Source organism: Calonectris borealis, chromosome 2, assembly GCF_964195595.1.
Source record: "Calonectris borealis chromosome 2, bCalBor7.hap1.2, whole genome shotgun sequence".
Classification (NCBI taxonomy): Eukaryota; Metazoa; Chordata; class Aves; order Procellariiformes; family Procellariidae; genus Calonectris; species Calonectris borealis.
In genome coordinates, this window is record NC_134313.1 from 116,898,811 (window position 1) to 116,915,413 (window position 16,603).

A 16,603-nucleotide genomic window follows, 5' to 3' on the forward strand; every position below is an offset into this window, starting at 1 on the left:
TCGAGGAGGTTCCTGGAGTGTGTGGAGGATAACTTCCTGACGCAGCTGGTAAGCGAGCCCACCAGGGGAGATGCCTCGCTTGACCTGCTGTTCACGAACAGAGAAGGGCTGGTGGGAGATGTGGTGGTCGGAGGCCGGCTTGGGCTTAGCGACCATGAAATGGTAGAATTTTCGATACTTGGTGAAGTAAAGAGGGGGGCCAGCAAAACCGCTACCATGGACTTCCGGAGGGCGGACTTTGGCCTGCTCAGGACACTGGTCGAGAGGATCCCTTGGGAGACGGTCCTGAAGGGCAAAGGGGTCCAGGAAGGCTGGACGTTCTTCAAGAAGGAAGTCTTAAAGGCGCAGGAGCGGGCTGTCCCCATGTGCCGCAAGAAGTACGGGCGGGGAAGGCGACCGGCCTGGCTGAACGGGGAGCTCTGGCTGGGACTCAGGGAAAAAAGGAGAGTTTATCACTTGTGGAGGAAGGGTCAGGCAACTCAGGAAGAGTACAGGGATCGCGTTAGGTCGTGCAGAGAGGAAATTAGAAAGGCAAAAGCCCGGCTAGAACTCAACCTGGCCACTGTCGTGAGAGACAACAAAAAATGCTTTTATAAGTATGTTAATGACAAAAGGAGAGCCAAGGAGAATCTCCATCCTCTATTGGATGCGGGGGGGAACGTTGCCACCAAGGATGAGGAAAAGGCTGAGGTACTCAACGCCTTCTTTGCCTCAGTCTTTAGTAGTCAGAATGGTTATCCTCAGGGTACTCAGCCCCCTGAGCTGGAAGACAGGGACGACAAGCAGGATAAACCCCCCATAATTCAAGAGGATGAAGTTCATGACCTGCTATGCCACCTGGATGTTCACAAGTCTATGGGGCCGGATGGGATCCACCCGAGGGTTCTGAGGGAGCTGGCGGAGGAGCTTGCCGAGCCGCTCTCCATCATTTACCAGCAGTCCTGGTTAACTGGGGAAGTCCCGGACGACTGGAGGCTCGCCAATGTGACTCCCATCTACAAGAAGGGCCGGAAGGAGGATCCGGGGAACTACAGGCCGGTCAGCCTGACCTCGGTGCCGGGGAAGATCATGGAGCGGTTGGTTTTGAGGGTGCTCACGAGCCATGTCCGGGACAACCAGGGGATCAGGCCCAGCCAGCACGGGTTCATGGAAGGCAGGTCCTGCTTGACCAACCTGATCTCCTTCTATGACCAGGTGACCCGCCTCGTGGATGAGGGAAAGGCAGTGGATGTGGTCTACGTGGACTTCAGTAAGGCCTTTGACACTGTCTCCCACAGCATTCTCCTAGAGAAGCTGGCGGCTCACGGCCTAGACAGGTACACTCTTCGCTGGGTAAAAAACTGGCTGGACGGCCGAGCCCAGAGAGTTGTGGTGAACGGAGTTAAATCCAGTTGGCGGCCGGTCACGAGCGGTGTTCCCCAGGGCTCAGTTTTGGGGCCGGTCCTGTTCAATATCTTCATCAATGATCTGGACGAGGGGATCGAGTGCTCCCTCAGTAAGTTTGCAGACGACACCAAGTTGGGCGGGAGTGTTGATCTGCTGGAGGGTAGGAAGGCTCTGCAGAGGGACCTGGACAGGCTGGATCGATGGGCCGAGGCCAACTGTATGAGGTTCAACAAGGCCAAGTGCCGGGTCCTGCACTTCGGCCACAACAACCCCAGGCAACGCTACAGGCTTGGGGAAGAGTGGCTGGAAAGCTGCCCAGAGGAAAAGGACCTGGGGGTACTGGTTGACAGCCGGCTGAACATGAGCCGGCAGTGTGCTCAGGTGGCCAAGAAGGCCAACGGCATCCTGGCCTGTATCAGAAATAGTGTGGCCAGCAGGAATAGGGAGGTGATCGTGCCCCTGTACTCGGCACTGGTGAGGCCGCACCTTGAATACTGTGTTCAGTTTTGGGCCCCTCACTACAAGAAGGACATGGAGGTGCTGGAGCGCGTCCAGAGGAGGGCAACGAAGCTGGTGAAGGGCCTGGAGCACAAGTCTTATGAGGAGCGGCTGAGGGAACTGGGGTTGTTTAGCCTGGAGAAGAGGAGGCTGAGGGGAGACCTCATCGCACTCTACAACTACCTGAAAGGAGGGTGTAGCGAGGTGGGTGTTGGTCTCTTCTCCCAAGTAACTAGCGATAGGACAAGAGGAAATGGCCTCAAGTTGTGCCAAGGGAGGTTTAGATTGAACATTAGGAAAAATTTTTTTACTGAAAGAGTGGTCAGGCCTTGGAACAGGCTGCCCAGGGAAGTGGTGGAGTCACCATCCCTGGAGGTATTTAAAAGACGTGTAGATGAGGCCCTTAGGGACATGGTGTAGTGGGCATGGTGGTGTTGGGTTGACGGTTGGACACGATGATCTTAGAGGTCTTTTCCAACCTGTATGATTCTATGATTCTATGATTCTATATAAATATATAGCGTGTATATATGTGTCTGCACGCTTGCACGTTCAGCTTGAAGAATACTTCTTCATATATGTGCTCCAGGAAATACAAGTGTTTTAAATGGGAATAGGAGCAAAACATTTCTCTAAACTTTTTAGTATGATGAATACCAGGAAGGTTTGGTATCAAGATTACAACAGTCAATTTTAGTCTGTCTCCTTTCAATGTACACTGCAGAAAGCTTAGAGACTGCATAAAGACAATATTGTGAAGGCTTTTTTGACAAGCACGCTCCAGAGATCCCAGCTGCTCTGAACATTGACTTTCAGGTGTTCTCTTGGGGTGTGTTGGCAGATAGAAACCAAACTGGCAGTAGAAATTCATTTGAATACACTTTTAGAAAAAATAGTTAGGAAAGTGTTTATCAAAGGGAGCGTTACCTGTTTAAGTTTTTGATGTAAATTAGTAAAAAAGTCTAAAGATCTAGTAGCCTCCTTACCACTGTGTGTTACCAAAACAATGCAATAAATACAGGCTTTACAGAATTGGAAGAATGTCTTGCTGAAAACAAAATATTTGGTATAGAATTCTTTATATATTTCATATATATATCCTAATACATATATATGTATATTTATGTGCATATTATGTGCATATGTATATTTATGTGCACAAGAAGGACATGGAGGTGCTGGAGCATGTCCAGAGAAGGGCAACGAAGCTGGTGAAGGGTCTGGAGCACAAGTCTTATGAGGAGCGGCTGAGGGAACTGGGGTTGTTTAGTCTGGAGAAGAGGAGGCTGAAGGGAGACCTCATCGCGCTCTACAACTACCTGAAAGGAGGTTGTAGCGAGGTGGGTGTTGGTCTCTTCTCCCAAGTAACTAGTGATAGGACGAGAGGAAATGGCCTCAAGTTGCGCCAAGGGAGGTTTAGATTGGACATTAGGAGAAATTTCTTTACTGAAAGAGTGGTCAGGCCTTGGAACAGGCTGCCCAGGGAAGTGGTTGAGTGACCATCCCTGGAAGTATTTAAAAGACGTGTAGATGAGGTGCTTAGGGACATGGTGTAGTGGGTATGGTGTGTTGGGTTGATGGTTGGACGCGATGATCTTAGAGGTCTTTTCCAACCTTAATGATTCTATGATTCTATATATGTAAAACAAAACTAATAATGACAAAACCCTTGCATATTCCTCTCGCTCCCCAAAAGGGTAGTATGAAATTGAGTTTGTTACTGAATGAAAATATGTTAATGACAGTATATTCTATAACTTCTACTGCTGCTGTGTTTAAGCATTTTGAAAGAAAACTTTTTCTAGTTATGCTAAATGAAAGCTGAATATGGGAAAGAGGATGTGAGATTCAGTCAACAAAAAACACCAGGTGTTATGTGAGGCAGTGTACTCTGAAAAATACAATGATTTTTATGGTTATGGTGTTTGTCAAGAGTTTATATCCCCTTGAAAAGTTCTTGTTATAAGCTGATTTTTTTTTATGCTGTTACATATGGAAGTCCTCCAAGCACTACAAAACTCAGTAACAATTACCTTTCCCAACACATACCAGAACACAGAGCATGTTTTTCAGCCAGTCCGTGCTCATCAGGTGAATAGATTGTTGGATAGAACAGTACACTTATGTGGTCGAAGCATGACTGTCATCATTCATCCTTTGTTCATAGTGAGTAACAAATGACTTTTGGTAGATATTGAATGGCGTTATATAGTTTAATGTTATTGCATTCTCAGTCCTGCGTTAGTAAGGGTACTACTGAATGTTGATTTTGATTGTGTTCTTGGCTGAATGTCCAATAATGCTTCTTTAATGAAAACAGCTGTTAGATCTGTTCTTAGCAATGTGTTTCCCAATGCCATTCATATGACTTGCATTCCACATGCAGTGAACCTCATCCTGGAAGAATGGCCAAGACAACTTGACAGTTTGCTGTTGCTCCCATAAAAAGGATATACTGCCAAAGTACCCTGACCTTCTTAAGTCAAGATTTTATGCATTCAGGCGTGTTCAAAATATTTAAATGGGCTACAAGCTCAAACAGAAAGCACACAATTGGTGCAAATTATCTCTGCATAGCTCTCAGTGCAAATAGTGGCAACTTATTGCAGGAATTTATGAACTGGAAGTTTTGTTAAGAAACATTTCAATAAGACAAGAGTAAAGCACAACAACAGTCTGGTATGTCTCTGTGTACTCCCATTGAAAATATTTATTGGTGATCTTCAATGACCTTGGACTGCATGTTCAATTGGTGTAATTTTTCATTAATTTATTATTCTAATGGAATGTAATACAGAAATATTTTCCATCATTTCCTTGAATTTGGTTATGTCAAATCAGGCACAAAACAATGACATTTTGTGACTGCACAATTGTAGCCACACTATTAGACTTAAGTCCTATGTTCTGAAATCTATAACTGATTAATTAGCAACTCTGCATTTTGCTAGTGAATATCTGAACTAAACCTGGACTGTTTTCTACTGTGAATTGTAACTATGTTACAGACATCCATTATCAGACACCCATTTAGCAAAAAAAATCCTCCTTGCTCTCTCCTTGCTCTCTCCTTGCTCTCTCCTTGCTCTCTCCTTGCTCTCTCCTTGCTCTCTCCAATGGAAATATGCTTGCATTCCTGGAATGTATCTATTCAAATAACAGTCTCTAATCCAGACCCGGTATGTGAATAAATGTTCCCTGGACCTCGTCATACACTCAAATATGTATTGTTTTCTTCTATAGATTTTATTGGTTTATCTTCCTTCTAGAAAGCAACAATAGCACTATCTATCTACAAAGCCTGCATGCAGTGTTTACTTCAACAGGCAAGCTACTTTCTGATGGGCAGATCCTAATAAAATTTACAGGACTTGAATAAATGTAGCTAGCAGAATCAGTAGAAGTAATTGATTAACTCTGTTTTAGAGAGAATAATCTCTAATGCCTTAGACTGCATTTTCAGTATACACTTTCCTAAAAATTACGGACAGCACAGAAAACCCAGCTGAACATGGTTTTGCATACGGTTTTGGAATCTCTATGAAATAACTTTGCTGTTTAGGTTATCTCCATTGTATAACAGTATACACATGGATGAGAAAACCCACTATTTAGAGAGCTTCCTGCTCACATTTTGACTCTCCTGCTGCCAAAGACTGCTCAGGAAGCTTTGTTTTTTCTTTCTGTAGACTCTTGTAAGAGTTAATTTCAGAGGAAAATGAAAACTGTATGCATAGTATAGATTGTGATTGAGTGGAAGAGAAAGAGGAAGCCCAAATAGTCTTTCCCTCAAAGTGCCTTTTCATTTTTTAGATGTATACTACTTTTGTTTTCCTGTTTTTCATCTTTTAGAGCCATGTTAAAACATGTAAAAACATGGTGATAGGAAACTGTAGGAAAACTGTCAGTACTTAATTTTTGTTCAATATGTATTATATGTTTATGTTTCCTTTGGGTGTGGGTGTCTTTTTCCAACTTAAGAACCAAATGTGTTACAAAAACAGATGTAGTGAAAATAAACAAGAGAAGTCTCATTTCCTTTGGTGAACAAAGTTCACAATTAGTTTGAGTGTAATTTTATGCGTGTTGTACCCTATCAAACAGTTTTGCTGACCAAAGCTTGCTTTCTTGGATTTATCACAACTGATAAAAGATCTGTGATGTCAGACAAGAATTAGCTACATAGAAAAAGGGGAAAGAGTGGGTCAAATGTAATAACATATTCTAGATGTTATTCCTGCCAACAATTAATGGGGAAATTCATTTTATGAAGCACTGTTTACAGACTGACATCTGGAGAACTTCTCAACTTGGATCATTTCCAGTCTGTAGATTTATATACTACTATTCCTGCCTCTCTTTTCCCCCTTTTTCCTTCAATATTTCACTTTTCTGATTTGTACCATTCACTTAATTATGAATGAATGTGAATTACTCTGCTGCTGTGATTTCTTCTAGGATTCCAGGTGCATAAAAATTTTAAATGCTTGATAAAATGGATATTCAGTGGATACTTTTTGAAATACATAGAGATATACAAGCGTGCAAAATGTTTCTTTTAAAGTAAAAGTTCTGTTAGTCTCTGACCAGAGAAGTCAGAGTAGATACCCTCAGTAAAACCCCTGCAGTATGAAATTAAAAAGTTTAGAGCCCTAGCAGGAAAGGTTCTTTTTTTCAGATAGCTGTCCTTCTGAGTAGTAAAATGTTTTTGAATCACAAAATCCTGGTCTACTGTGGTTTAAATATTATATTCAGTGGTGTATATTTGTGCCTTATCCAGTTTCTATATTTGTGACTTATCCAGTTTTTCAAATAATCCAATTTACTTCGAATGTTTCAGTTCTTTCAGTGTGACACTTGTCTTAGTGTGGTCTCCACTTCCTCCTTCCTGTGGGGAATCATAGCATGTTGTCAAAGGTATCCATCGTTATCTTGAGGATGGGTACCTGTGCCTATTGGTGCAAGAAAATGGAATTTGCCATTGGTTCCATTGGAAGAAGCAGATACCACTTACATTGATGCAGGCTGATGTGTAGATGAGGGTCCAGTCATCCTACCTAGCCCTAGGCATCTGAACAAGCTAAGGGACATAGTTCAGCAAATTCTAGCAGTTCCTTCAGTTAGAAGGTAATACTGGTGTTAGAAGAGTAAGATAGAAATGCAGGGGCACAAAGACCTTGATCATGTAAGCCTCATTGCCTCAAAAGAGTAAAAATATCACTATTACATTGCTTTCTTGTCTGGCCATCCATTTAAATAATTATTGGCACAAGAGTCCTTGTGAAATCCTGCCCCACTGAGAACAGTGCTCTCAGCACATGGAATGCCTTTATGAAACAATAGTATTTAAAAAACAGTTCATAGGGAACAGTTATTAGTATCCTTGCAGAAGTGAGAAATAATTACTACTCTTAATATTGATGCTGAAACTATTGCTCTGTGTATTTTATTTACGTTTTCTTTTTATGTACAATAGTCTATCACTGGTAACATTTCAGTCCTCACTATTCTCTGTCAAGAAAATAAAGTTATGGAAGAATTGAATTTTGCTTTTAATTTTAGTAACTTCTGATAGTATCAGATGACAAGTAAATCTTAACAAATCTCTCGCATCAAAATCAAGAGCAGGAAGTCTTGCTTCCTTTCAGCAAGTAGTGTGTTGTACCCAAGGGCAAATAGATCTTTTCTGACTCTTATTCAGTTACTATCAGCGTTGATGACTAATGAAATATTTTGGCAGCAAAAGCCATCAATTCTCAAGGCTATGTAAGTTACTGAATTTCAGATTTTAGAATGAACGTTGTAAAAGTTCTTTTATTTCCATGTAGAAATTCAATAGATGCTAATTGACTTGGTGAGTTTTCACTCATGCTGTTAGAAAATGCTATAAAACCTTTTAAAATGTATGATGCCATTCTTAATAGCTCTTTTGTGCAAGAAACCTTAATTTTGTATCCTGTATTTACAGATTACTGTTTAATAGGGTAGATTTTATCTGAAGAATAAGAATGAAAAATGTCTAAATTGACTTTTAAAGCAGAGGTTTCCATTTCATCGAATCTCAGTTTACATTTTAGTCACAATTTGCAAATGGGAACAGAAGTATTAGTTTACTGATATTTATTTTCATTTAGGGTGTAGGTACATTTATATTTAATGCAATGTCAGACATTGCCCCAGTGTTACAGTATTTTAATATGAAGACATTTTTCTAATTTCCCATTTTCTCCTTCAGTTTCATAGTAGGTATCCTAAATATCTGAAGCTGTCATGGGTTGTAAGTCTGCACATTGCTGACACATTCACTCCTAACCTTCCTTTCTAACTGAAAAAATTTGCTTGCTCTAAATCAAACAGAAAACGCGTGATGCATCTTGTACTTTCTGTCAGGGTGTATCTGGAATATAGTAGCTTGTGTCTTTCCTCTTCCTTAGGAACAAAGGATGCTGTATCATTTCTTCATCTGGTAGGTATAACTGTTCTCAGAGCTCACCGGAGCTGCTGTGCTTACCCCAGGTAAACAGGTGGTACATTTCTGCAGGACATCGTGCATTGCTTTGCCAGTGCTTCTGAAACTGCTGGGGAAACTGCAGCTCTCCTACTTGGGAATGCAACCTTATTTTTAACTGTTATACTCGTTTAGTTTGTAAGGAGAGAACAGCCTGTGTTGCTCCAAGTTGGATACACCGGTTATGGGGCCTGGAGTAGAACATTTCTTTTCAAAGTAGAACAACTCTGACATAAAGGTGAAAAGTCTGTGCGCTCCACTGGAAGTTGATGTGCTGTTTACAAACACGTGCTTTCAGAACACAATAGATAATACATGGATTTGTTTGCTTGCTCGTGGTGATCCTGGGAGGGCTGCGACAAAGAGATGCAGCTCAGCCGTGTACTATACTGTTAGCAATGCACTTACTGTAAGGACGTGTTTTTGCTGTGGAATAGTGACACATCTTCCAACGTCCTGATCACAGCTGTTTTGAAATAAATTTACATCGACCTATTCCATTGCAAGCTACTGCAGCTATCTTCAGGTGATACTACTACTAGATTATCCCTCTCTTCATATTTTAAACATAGGCATTTAAACATGTTTGAAGAGAAAGCTGTAAATCATTGTGTTCTCTAATGAACTACTCAAAAAGCAATATTGCAAAATACAGAGAATCTATTATGCCATGCATCCTAAAATCACTTGAGTAAGGCATTGCCAGTTCAGTGTGTTACTGGACAGTGAAAGTGTCCCTGTGTTTCCATATCTCTAGCACTAAGTAAGAAAAATACTGTATTTAATAGCCCATCCAAAAAATATCATCATGTCATTCTCTGTGGCAAGCTAACAATCTTCATAAGGTTTGTTGACTTTGTAGAGTTATTTCATTCACACTTAATTACTTTTATTACAAAACTAGCTTCCAGTAATCTGATCTTTAACACAAATCACATTATTTCCATCTTTTATGTGGAACCGGTTTTATATATTCTGTGGTCTTAATACATTCAAACTTTTTTCAAATCAGCATAAGTAGTAGAGAGAAGTCATTAAGGCATAATCAGGCTTCTAAACAATGGCAATAGTTTTCTTTACCAAACATTTCTGTGAAGTGAAAGTAAAGACTATTTCAGTTTTACAAGTTCCTATCAGCTAATTTATCACCTCTTTTCCTTAATTATGCACCAGTGAATTTGTTTTGTTACATAAACGCCGCATTAAGGTTCTTCCATTTTCAACTAGGTGGCTGTACTACAATCCCAGAGTCTGATTTAGAGGAAAGAACGGTTATACCGGGCTCCACAGCAACGTTTCCCAATCACGGGCAGATCACAAAGCAGAAATCCAAGCCTGGTAAGAAAAGGAAAATTACGTTGTTTTACTTAAAGGTGTACAGCTCGTCTTTTCAGAATGCTTGTGGACATATGAAACAAATATATTTCAGGTTTTGTTAGCATAATTTTCAGTTTTTCTTGTGATAATAGTACAATGTGTAGGATTCTGAGTTTACTCAGCTTCTTCTATCAAGAATAGTTAAACTGTAGAGATCAGTCTTGGAATTAAATAACTTCACAGTTGAAAGGTTTTGTGCTACATAATACTTGAATGAGATTCTCACAGGTTTTATTCACGACCTCTTCCACAGAGGCAAGATGAAACTGAGAACATTTTAGTGTAATAAAGGCTTTTTTTTTCTGCAGTATGGTGGTTAGACTTTGTGCCAGCTGATTAAAATATGGTCTTATCTTTTGTGGGGAGACTTCCTAGAATTTCAGAAAAATATTATTGGATATAATCAAATGAAATTATACTGGCTATAAAATATGCTGCATACAGTGATGACACATTTTCTGGAAAGATTTCATGCTGCCGGGAACTGTGATATAGTGTTAACATATTTTAAAAGCAGCACTGTAAAGTAGTGCATTGCAGTTTAATAAAGTAAGCTCTCAGGCTTTGACTACAGCTATTTCCCATTTTGTTTACTAAGTTGTACCTTCACTCCTCTTTCCCCCCTCATTGTCCGATTTTATCCTGTAATATTTATTTTTAAATGTATTTGAATGTTGTTTGTAAATCAGATGTGTTCATTACAGACTGGTGTTGAAGTTAAGAAGAGCAGCCTTAGAGGTTGCAATCAATGATAGTCAGAAATAGGCAGAAAGTCCTTATACATCTGCAAAAAACAATTAATTGTGTGTTTAAAATGCATTCAACTGCTTGTTTGCCTAGCTAACTATAGCACAGACAGGCAGGGAGTTGGAATATATAGTTAATTGCAGTAGCAGAATTTACATTAGCAAATTTTTAATAGTGGGCAAGGAAGGAGGATATCTAAAGCAGCAATCTATAATAATGCCGCGGTGTAACTTAAAACTCCAAAATGAGTATCTGCTTACAAAAATGACCTGAAAAATCCACTGAAGGCCCAGAGCTCTGAGTTTTCTAGAGTGCTAATTACTTGCAGTCCTCATGGACTTCAGGTCATAAGAAGAGGGGAAGCTGTCAAAGTTGACATACGTATAGTTTAACCTTTGTCATCTGGATATATTAAGTACCCTCCTGCTAATGGAAAAGTGTATCGTCTCTCTGATGTAGGATACAATCCTGATAAAATTCCAACTTCAAGCAACTAGACCAATAAATCAAGAACATATGGCAGGCAATCCCTCTTCTTTGTCTGATGCTCCATTCTTCTGATCAAGCACATATTCGTTCTTCAGTAGATAGTGTTCTGTTTAAATAACCTTATTGCTGAAAAGACTAGCGTGAGAGGAAAAGTGTAGAAGTGTATTCGTGAGATCCAGAAACAGCAGCATGGGGACCTGCATATCCTACTGTAAGTCTTAGCCCATGGTAAAAATTGAGACTTACATCACATAGCTGGCTGTTGTTGCTTTGTAACTATAAAAGGCAGAATGAAAACTTTGAAAGCTTTTAAAAAGGCTTTAGGTTTACAGCTATGTCTTATACCAGTGAATTTAATTCATTCACGGTAAAAATTGACTGCCATCTGCCAGTTAGTGCTGCAATATAGAGAGCGCCTAGAATATCTGCCACTGAGCTGTCTGGAAATTCTAATTGCTACAAGTGTAAGAGCCAAGGGAGCTACTTAAACCATAAGGTAACGCTAGGCATGAAATCACAGCATTGCAATGTTTTTCTGTACATGATATTTTTGGCCTGAGTTCTTGCTCAGGCACCAGAAACTGCAGCAAGACCATGGTGATTACAATGAGCCCTCAAAGAATATTTGTTATGTCTTGTGTATCTTTTTTTATGAGTTTGCATTTAATTTAACTAAGTCCTGTCAATGAAAGAAAAAAGGGACAAAGTAGAGTAAAAATTATTTTTCTTGCTCTATCTTCCTTCATTTCCTGAGGGAGTTCACAATAGATTTTGATTATAAGTTGAGAGGTTTTGTTTTCTTCTTGTAGATGGCTTTTGTTATTCATATCTCTAGCTATAGAGGTAGTTTAATGGCAATGCAAAATTGTACTGGCTTTAGAGAGGTTTCTGCATTTAGCTAATATTTTTCACTGGGCTGTATCAGCTGAATTGATATGCCATGCCTAAGCTTCTTAATGTTCTTTACCAAAAAATTCCTGCAGTTTAATGATAGATGTTTAAATAGATAAAAATGGATTGAGGCTGCAACACCAAATAGCTCAAAACTGAAGAGAAAAAAACGGTCTCTTCAGCTGTAGTTTAGTATGAACACGGGCACAATGGCTGATATCCCTGTGTGGGAAACCTGAGGAGAAACATGAGTAGTAACAGACTGCATTCACAGAGGAAGATGGAAATGAAAGGAATAAAATGAGCTGATCAAGTTAGAATATTCCAAAGGATTCTGTAGGTCATGGAGAACTTCAGCTGAATGCGATGGACTACCATCCATTGAAAGGGAGTGAGAAGTGTAGTTACGTACTTGCTCCATCTGGTGCCAGACCAAATCTTAGCAACAGGATTTTGTACAGGTTGAGTTCTATTAATAGTTATACACAATGCAGTGCTGTTTTAGGACAAAAGTCAAGCAGTTTTCAAAAGTACCATCATAGAGGTAGAAAAACAAAGCAGAACAAAGTGCCTTATCTACTGAAAAGAAGAATAAGACCTGAACTGCAAAGGTCTCAGAAGAAGAGGTGGGAGTTCCTCACCAAGAAAGGAAGAAACAAGTCCTCTCAGAGGTGTGCTGTACTAGGACACCCTTGTTTATAGTTAAATTGCTTGTGCATATAAATCTGCTGAAGAGAAATGCTATCAAGAAGGTTGGAACTTAGAGAAATGAGGAGCAAAGGACGAAGCCTCAAGACCAAGAGGAGACCTGAATTCTGTGCCAGGCTATGAACTCCCTATGAGTATGTCTACATTATTACTGCTGTGATTGCTGCTTGCATAGATGATGTTCAGTTAGTCTTGAGCTAACTAACTTCAGTATTGCTAGCAAACTACCTGTGATAGTATGGCATTGAACCCCGGCTGTAGAATTTACCAAAACTTAAAATAAATACTCAACAGTTAATGTACATGAAACTCTTGCTGCTAATAAATATCTGAGCTTGCTAATCTCTGCTAGTGAGATGTAGTATGTAGTGTATGGAGACGACTGCCAGTCACTGCATTGTATGCTAGTGTGCTCTTTGGACGTGCTAGAATTTTTAAAAACCTTTTGAATTTCATGAGTGGACGTAGACCTAGGAAAGAGGTCACTGCCTTAAATATGTTGTATGAGCTATGCAAAGAACTGTGAGGGAAATGAAGTGACTAAGACCTGGAAGACTGCTGTGCTATGAGAAAGTATGCTGTAGGGTAGCATTCTGCCACAGGCTTGCAAGTTATCTCGTACAAAATATTATATTGAGACTTTCCAGGCAGCTGCTAAGTATGTCAATGAGGCTTTTGGCTTTATTTAGAATAGTTACTTAGGAGAGCAGAAAATGACATCTAGTAGTCATGCTACGAGTCTGTGCAAGGAGAGAATGAATGGTTCTGGCCCAATCACGGTCTCTTTGGAAAGGGAATTAATGGTTTTATGATGTTTTCTTTTTATTGCTGAAATAGTTCACACTGATTTTTTTTTTTTTTTAATTATTTTTTTCTACTCCAAGGATGTTGTGATTCCATAGTAAAGAATGGGATCAGGTTCATGAAATTTGGAAGTTAATGATATTATTGAAGTTGTAGGAGCAGCTTCTTGCCAACGGCTTTTGCTTTGAGTGGGTACAAAAGTACTTCCTTGAACATTCTCTATCCCAGTGAATGGAAAATAATTCTTCCTGCTTAGTCCCTCAAGGCACTAAGACTGTGTGCATTGCATTTGGAGGAGTAATGTTAGCATGATAAATCTATCCCTGCTAACTTTGATCTTGGTGTTTTGGTTAGAGTGAGGACAGAGAAGCATAGATTCCATCATGGGCTGCGCAAGCCTGGTGGAGAGTTTGAATATAATTTGAAGTTGAGTCCACTTTGGGGTCTCTGTCGTTACATCATTACTTTTTCCATGAGCTCACAGCTACAATACCAATGCAGATATGCTGACCTCTGGTGCAATCACAAGTACAAATGCAGTGATTGTAGACTCTTTCATGTAGGTCCTGTGGACTTCCTTTCTCTTTGTTACGCTGTTCCTGCTGTCTTCCATTTTTTTCTTTACAAGTTATGAATTTCTTACTAGAGTTGCAGTCTGCTTGAGTGAGTGGTTTGATTTCGAGGAGAAGTTTTCATATGTTCTAGAACCTACGAAATTGTTCTAGGTAACAATTAACGGAGATTTGCAGAACTCCACTTCCCAAGTTCTCCCCTGTACTTAAATATTTCTGATGAAATTAGTTGAAAATGTGGTTTGTAGCAAATAAGTATAAGGAAGTTCTTGTATATGCTGGCTTTTTAGAGACATCTCTAAGGGATATGGTGAACAACCTTAAAACAACTTTTCTCTGAACAATTAAACTGTGCTGGTGATGAGCTTTAGGATGAAATAACAACGTACGTATTTATCAGGATATAGCCCTTAAAGTAAGTATTCTGTATTCCTCATATGCTACTGCTGCATGCTACTTACCATGAACGAGAATTTCCTAAGACGTATTTTTCTAATCAATATTCCTACTGAATATTTTAGACAGGAAGGATCTGGTTGCTTTTTTATGAGTAAAGAGTTTTGTGCTGGTAAATCATGAGTAACTCCATAAGCTGATGGAAAACCAGATGAAAAGTTAGTATGAATCAAAGAATGATTGGGCTGAGAAATGTATCTTTGTTTTTTTGGCTGGTTTTTTTTTTTTTTTTTTTCTTTTTGTGGAACAATGGTGCCGATTACTTTGTAGTTTGCTTAGTCGTTCAGGATTTTACAGCACTGGGAGTCAGATTTGTCAAGTGTCATGTCATGCAGCTGTTGGAATTTTCACAACTTGTAAGACTTGATTTTCCTGGCAGAATTTTTCACCAAAGATCCTGTAAATCTATCCTGTAAATGATCTATCTAAATGAAAAAAGTCTTCAATATTTACGGGAAATGGACTTTGCCATGATAATTCAGAATAATCATTGTCTCTTCCTGAGAGAGCAACAGAGAACATGGCCCAGTATTTACATTTATTGTTTAAATACAAATATTTCTTAGAAGCTATTAATGAGACCAAATGAGACCAAAAGTTCGGCATTTGCACTCGCTACTGTGCTGCCACTGTTTTTACTTAAATTCTTTGTATTTTACTGCCATGCAAATATTTAGATGACTTAAAGATTAAATTTCAAAGTTCTCATCTTGTATGATTATATTTAGTAAAGTAAATAAACTTTCATAGCTTAATACTCATAGCATCTAAGACCAAAAACTGTCTCAGCTTTTATATTTATGTATTGGAATGCATTTTTTAACTGTCTTTAATTTGAAGCATCTGGCTTATTACTTTTGATTAAATACTCAGGCAGCTATACATAAATGACTGTGAGGTTGAGCTATAAACTCCAGTAAAACAAGAGATTCTGAATCAAATTTTCAAAACACCCTCCAAAGTTGCACCCAGACATTGCACAGCTGCACATCTTTTCCTATAAGTTTTACTTAGTGTATTTTATTTATTTTATTTGTTACTCTATCTACAGCATTGCATGATAATATTCATGTAGATGTTGTGGGTGTCGTTTAAGAGGATCTTTCAGCTTTACCTTCAAATCAAAGATTGCTGTCCTTATTATGCCTAGACAATTTTAGGAACTATCACATGATTCCAGCCCACAAAGAAGCTTAGTTACACAACCTTGTGTAAACAGCTCTTGTTAGTAAACAAGATTGCAACTATTTTTCTTTAAAGGGTCTAGTGACACATTTGAACTTAGCTATGTACTTAATTTTTCTTATAATTCATAATTTACATGAATACACAACTGTATGAAACTGCCATCTATGAAGTAGCTCATCACAAAGTGATGTAATATAAGATGAAGTTTTGCGATAGTGTTTCATTTATTTGATTTTAGAAAGGAGTATTCTTGAACACTTGGCTTTGTACAAACAGATGGTAAAGAGCTTTTGGATCTAAATTATTGCCAGCTATCCACTGAGTCTCTTTATTTTTGTACTGTACTGTTCTTAATATTATCTTTTACCTACACAAATGAGCAGAGACATATTCTTGAATTTGTTTTGAAGGGTGTTTAAACATGCTGTAAAAACTCTAAAACAAGTCTATGAAAGACTTCTATTTGCTCTAGATCAGACATATATTATTTATCTATTGGACTAATAACTGCACTAAATTTTCAACATAAACAAGTAAGATACAGGTGGCCTTACTACTGTTACTCTAATTATTATGGTTTGCCACACTGGTAATCATTTGGATACCGATATTCTTGCCAATTACAGCAAAAGTGTATGTAGCCAAGCAATTAACTTTTTCAGGTTAGACAGTATAATAGGACAGAAATCAATCCTAATACTAACTGTATTGTACATGAGATTAAATAAAAGGGAAATGTATAAATTAAGCTAAAGATCATTTTTGAAAAATGTACATGCTGTCTGGAATAGGATTTCATGCCCATAATGAGCTTTCAAAACAATCAGTTGAACGAATCAGAATTGTTGGCAACACAGACTTTTCAGCTGTCCATGACCACAGTTTTGAACCTGAACTTCTGTCTGAAGTTTGGTTACCACACTCATGACAAAAGTAAGAACAACAGGTCTGACTTCAGGCTTATTTTTTGAAAAATCAT

The 16,603-nt window shown here is 39.0% G+C and overlaps 1 protein-coding gene across 2 annotated transcripts in view; it reads left to right on the forward strand.

The window, feature by feature from the left end:
• The window catches only part of BBS9 (Bardet-Biedl syndrome 9), a 313,308-nt gene that overhangs the window by 185,305 nt on the left and 111,400 nt on the right, over nt 1-16,603 (forward strand). Inside the window, exon 22 of one of the 2 annotated variants that reach the window (XM_075143047.1) lies at nt 9,620-9,730. In XM_075143047.1, the coding sequence (XP_074999148.1) occupies nt 9,620-9,730 (111 nt within the window). Of the gene's footprint in view, nt 1-9,619; nt 12,385-16,603 lie in introns of those variants that run through there. The other variant, XM_075143048.1, reaches the window with a different exon arrangement.